The sequence below is a fragment of the Echinops telfairi genome, unplaced genomic scaffold (assembly GCF_000313985.2).
Source record: "Echinops telfairi isolate 266 unplaced genomic scaffold, ASM31398v2 ScPeMD7_7469;HRSCAF=8507_0, whole genome shotgun sequence".
NCBI classification, from domain to species: Eukaryota; Metazoa; Chordata; class Mammalia; order Afrosoricida; family Tenrecidae; genus Echinops; species Echinops telfairi.
Window position 1 is genome coordinate 44,571,378 of NW_022111372.1, and position 5,910 is coordinate 44,577,287.

Consider the following 5,910-nt stretch of genomic DNA (forward strand, 5'->3'; position numbering starts at 1 on the left):
TGATGAAGCTCTCCTGTTCTGACACCTTAACCAATGACATTTTAAATTTTGTCTTTACAATGATAGTAGGTGGTGGCTGCTTTTCCTTCATCACCATGTCTTATATTCACATATTTTCTACTGTGCTCAAGTTTCCAACCAGAGGAGAACGAAGAAAGGCCTTTTCTACCTGTATCCCGCACATCCTCATTGTTATAGTTTTCCTCGGTTCTGCAGTTGCTGTGTATCTGAAGCCAACCTCCAACTCCCCTCTGATACAAGACATGATCATTTCTGTGTTCTATTCTATAGTTCCTCCTTTCTTGAATCCTATTATCTATACTCTTAGAAACAAACAGATAAAGGAGGCTCTAAGGCGAGTTATGAGACGAACACTCACTTCTTTTAGGAAAATTATCATTATATCAACACATTCCTACTTTGATTGTAAGAGCTGACAATTGTTCAAAGTTAATGCTCTCTTCAATTCCTAACTTTGGCTTAGATTGTGATTTACAATAGTTATATTTATCGCTAGGAATGAAGTAATAGCACACAGTTGATTTTGTTTTTCCCTTTAAAGATACACATTTCTTGATACCTAAAACTTCACTGCTAGAAACTTGTATCATTCGCTAAATATCTATTTCCATATATTCTCTTTTAAATATAGAGTTCAACGGAAATGAATGTTCCAATAACCAGAAGGTCTGTATTCTAAGATTTCAATCACTCCATAAAAAGAAAAGACTTGGTAGTCTGATCCTGTAAACATCATGGACATGGACTCCCTCTCTAGTGTTACTGACACAGGATTAACTTGATGGCCATGAATATCTACAGAATTCAATAACAGATAAGCCATGTTAGCTTTGTCTGACGTCATTAAAACTTATGACATACAATGTAGAATTTGTTATGGTTACGGGTGCCATGGAGTCAATTTTGACGCAGACTTCTTGTGAAAATGGAGAACTGCCTCAGCATATTTTCATATCTGTAAACTGTTCATGTCTGTAAAACTTATTGAAGCAGAATGCTGTATTTTTTTATTGTGGGTCAGAACTGCCAATATTGTTTGTTTGTTTGTTTGTTTGTTTATTAGCAGTTAAAGATTTAGTCATTTGAACCAAAACAGCACCTAATCTTATATTTAAAGTAAAATTTAAAATGTGCAAAATGACATCTAAATGCTTATCATATGATAAGAGTTTACTAGACAAGTCTGCTGTTGGTAAGAGAAATTAATTGCTCCTTCCTATTCTTTCCATAAGTTTCTAAAGCAAAATTTAAATTATTAGCAATTTTAGTTAAAATATTGTTTTTATGTGAGGTCAAATGGTTTCTTATGCATGTTGTTATTGTTAGGTGCCATCCAGTCAGCTCCAACCCACAGCAATCCTGTGTGCAACAGAATGAAACACTGCACAGTCCTGTGCCATTTTGACAATAATTCCTAGGCCTGATCCCATCGATCCAGCCACTGTGTCAATCCATCGCATTGAGTGCTTTCCTCTTTTACGCTGCCCTTCTACTTTACCAGACATGATGATCTTCTCCAGGGACTTATCTCTCCTTACAATTTGTCCAAAATATTTAAGGTGAGGTTATACCATCTTTGCTTCTAAGGGGCACTCTGCTTTAATTCTTCCAATACAGATCAGGTTGTCTTTTAGGAATCCAAGGAAGATTGTAGAAGAATTAATGCATTTGAAATGTGGTGCTGGAGAAGAATATTGAAAATGCCAGGAACTGCTAAAAGAACAAAAAGATCTGTCCTTACTCATAGCAGCCTTCTCTATATCAGAAGGAAACACTGCCCAGTCCCACACCATCCTCATAATTATTGCTATGCTTGAGCCTATTGTTGCAGTCATTGTGTCAATCATCTTTTTAGAGTCTTCCTCCTTGCATTTTTCTTCTGACAAGCTGCATTATATTGAATAGTTTTTGCCTATGTCATAATTCAAATGCACTAAATCTTTCTGGTCTTCTTTCTGGCCTTGTACAAATTTCAAATGTACACTGAAAACCAATACAACTATTCTGTAAATAACAGCATGTAAACCATTGGCATGTTTAGAAAATTTATGTTTTAATATTATATCTGAAGAGTTCATTAAGCTCACTCTGCCAAGAAGGTAGGAATGGAAAGAAAATTCCTCAACATAATACAAGCTATATATGAAAACCAACAGCCAATGTGCTAGTCAATGGAGAAAAGATGAAAACAATCCTTCTGAGAAAGGGGACCAGACAAGGATGCCCCTTGTCCCCACTCCTATTTGTCCCCACTCCTATTTAACATTGTACTGGAGGTCCTATTTAACAATACAAGGCAAAGAAAAGACATCAAAGGTATTCATAATCGGAAGAAAGAGGTAAAACACTCATTATTTGTAGATTATATGATTTTACAGATGTTAAATCCCAAAAGCTCAACAAGGGGAGTGCTAGAAGTCATACAGGAATAGGGCAGAGTGGCAGGATATAAGTTCAACAGACAGAAGTCTATTGGACTGCTTTATACATAGGACAAGACTACAAAGAGGGAGTCAAAAAGGTAGTACTGTTCACAATAGCCAAGCACAAATTGAAATATCTAGGTATATACCTGACTGTAAAACAAACAAACAAACAAAAGATTGGTATGAGGAAAACTACAGAACACTATTAAAAGAAATCAAGAGTGACCTCAACAAATGGAAGGCTATTCCAGGCTCATGGATCAGAAGACTCAATATAGTAAAGATGTCAGTCTTGCCCAAGGTACTATATAAATTCAATTCTATCCCAGAAAATTCAAATTAAAACAACTATGAGATACCACCTAACACCCTCAAAGATAGCCCAAGTCAAAAAATCAGAAAGTAACAAGTGTGGAGAGGAGCTGTGGAGAGATAGGAAGTCTCATTCACTGCTGGTGGACCTGTAGGTATGTACAGCAATGATGTAAATCAATTTGGCAATATCTAAAATAGATGGAAATTGAGCTACCATATGATAAAGCCATTCCCCTACTATATATACCCAGACATACCCAGATGAGACAAGATACAAATCATGGCCAGACATCTGGGCTCCCATGTTCATTGTAGCACCGTTCACAATTGCAAGAGTTGGAAATTATCAAAATTTCTATCAATGGATGAATTGATTAAAAACTGCACATACATACAATGGAGGACTATGCATCCCTAAAAAGCAGTGATGAACAAATGAAACACACCATCTGATGGAAAGAACTGGAGGAAATTATGCTAAGTGAAGTCAGCCAAGCACAAAAGAAGAAGTACAACATGAGTCCACTGAGGTACGCAAAAATAAAACACAAAAAGGAACAGATGGCCGTCCTTGAATTCCAACTTCGTGGGCACCCCTACGCCCCACCCCAGAGGAATGCATTTCAGAGGCCAGCACTGAAACTGCAGCTCGGGAAGTAGGATGCTTCTGAGCAGGAGCAAACAAAGAGGGAAGGAAAGAATGGGACATGCCCCAGCCCACCAAGCCCTGAGGACAATATTCCGGCTCAGAGCAGCCAATGCACGGAGAGGATCACAGGGCCGGCCCCATCATGAGACACGACGACGTGTCCCTCAGTGACATAGTGTTAAAGGGGACAGCACTGGGGACATGGTGTGAGAGGTGTGCCTGACCTGACCCAACCAAACCGGGTGAACAGTAAGGGTGTTCAGCAGAGCTGCAAGAGGAGCAAAGCAATGAAGGCCCAAAAGAATGCCAAAGGTGGATTTGGGGCCACAGAGTGGCACCCCATCAGACTGCACTGGAAACGCTCATAAAGGTCAACGGACAGACATGAAATTGTTTGAGGGCTTTTCAGTTTTTGCTGTTGGTTTTTCTTTTATTTCTTTTTTGTTGTTGTTTTGTTGTATTAGCTGATGTTGATCTATTTTTTTTTTGTCTTCCTTTTTTGTTATGATTTGCTCTGCTTTGTTTTTGTGCATATTATTGTCTATGCATGTCTATCTGGACAATATAAGTGAACTGAACAATCTAAAGGGGAGAACAATGGAACCAATGGTTACGGGAGCTAGACGGGAGATGGGGATCTGGGGGAAAAGGAAGGGGGTGCCAACAAACCCAGGGACAATGGAAGAATCCGTGATATAAAATTGCTGGTGAGGCGGGCATAGGATGCTTAGGGTGGCTCAATCAAGGGCAATGTGGCTGAGAGGAATTACCAATACCTGAATGAAGGCCAAACATGATAGGGAGATGGGAGGAAAGTAAAAGAAAATGGAAGAAAGAACTGGGAGGCATAGGACATTTATAGAGGTCTAAATACAGGCATTTATATATGCAAATACATTTATAAATTATTACGTTAGCAGATGGACATTAAGCCTCCACTCATGTACTCCCTCAGTCCAAGAACAATTTGTTCTACTAACACAACACTTTGTGATGTTCTCCTTCCGGACATGATCATTGAAGACAAAATGGGTGCATAAGAAAATGTGGTGAAGAAAGCTGATGGTGCCTGGCTATCAAAAGATATAGCGGTCTTAAAGGTTTGACGATAAACAAGTGGTCATCTAGCTGAGAAGCAACAAAGTCCACATGGAAGAAGCAAACCAGCTTGTGTGATCATGAGGTGTTGATGGGATCAATTATCAGGCATCAAAGACCCAAAACAAAACAAAACAAACAAAATTATATCAATGGGAGTGAGGGGTAGGGCAGAGTGGAGATCCGAAGCCCATCAGTAATCATTTGGACAGCCACTGCCAGAAGCGCCACAAGGAAGAGAAGAGCCAGTCAGGGTACAATAAACACCAATGAAACACACAACCTTCCTCTAGTTCTTTAATGCTTCTTCCCGCCCCCCACTACCATGACACCAATTCTATCTTACAAATCCAGCAAGACCAGAATGTGCAAACTGGTACAAATAAGAGCTCCCAACACAGGAAATCCAGAACAGATAAACCCCTCAGGACCAATAAGGGGAGCATCAAGACTAGTATGTTAAGGGGGGTGGGTAGTAAGTAGGAACTGGTGACAACGATTGACTTATGGTCCCTATCCCAGAGGGAAGCACAGCAGAAAAGTGGGTGTAAGGTGACAGCAGTCAGTGTAAGACATGAAAAAAAGAATAATTTATAAACTATCAAGTGGGCATGGGGGAGGGAGAGGAAAAAATGAGGAGCTGATGCCAGGGGCTCAAGTAGAAAGAAAATGTTTTGAAAAAGATGATGACAACATATGTACAAATATGGATATATGTACAGATTGTGAAAAGAGTTGTAAGAGCCCCCAATAAAATAAAATTAAAAAATTTTAAAAAAAAGAACAACAAAATCCAAAAAAAAAAAACGAAAAGAAAAGAAAAAAATGGCTATTTGGGGGGCACCTCGGGGGCTCTGTGGATTTTCTTTGCGCCCATTGCTGATCTATTATGTTCCCTCTGGTTCACCCCGCTGTAGGTTGAACAGACTGGACTAGCTCCCCGCTGTATGTCCCAGGTGTTGTCCTCTGTAGTGGTCTGTTCCAGTGAGGGGACATCATGTCTTGAGCTGTTGTTACCCTACAGTCTGTGCCGCAGCAGCTCTGAGCAGGGTGATCATCTTCCACGCTTGGTGTGATGATATAGGGTCTAGTCTGTCCTCTCTTTTTCCTTCTTGGCTTTCTACCATGTGGGCATGGCAGGCCGGCCCCTCTCCCCAACCTGTAGGTTTAGTGTTGTCCTCGGTAGCACATCCTTCTAGGGAAGGGGTCAGTTTGGCTTTGACTGGGGCGGGGCCTTAACCCTCTCTGCATGCGTTGCTCCACAAGGTTACGTTTTCATCCAGGTTTGGTGCGCCTAGGTGGGATCTGCATGCACACTCCCAATTCTTTGGAGACATAACCAATTCTCTCCCCCTGGGTGGGTTAGTGCACTGCTCCCCACATGCCATATCTCCCCCCCCC

The 5,910-nt window shown here is 40.5% G+C and overlaps 1 protein-coding gene across 1 annotated transcript in view; it reads left to right on the forward strand.

Moving 5' to 3' along the window:
• LOC105978808 (olfactory receptor 14C36-like) overlaps window positions 1-437 on the forward strand; it is a 1,076-nt gene extending 639 nt beyond the window's left edge. Inside the window, exon 2 of the mRNA XM_030888734.1 lies at window positions 1-437. This exon is cut by the window's left edge and continues 10 nt beyond it. Within this exon, the coding sequence (XP_030744594.1) occupies window positions 1-437 (437 nt within the window).
• Window positions 438-5,910: the final 5,473 nt, after the last annotated feature.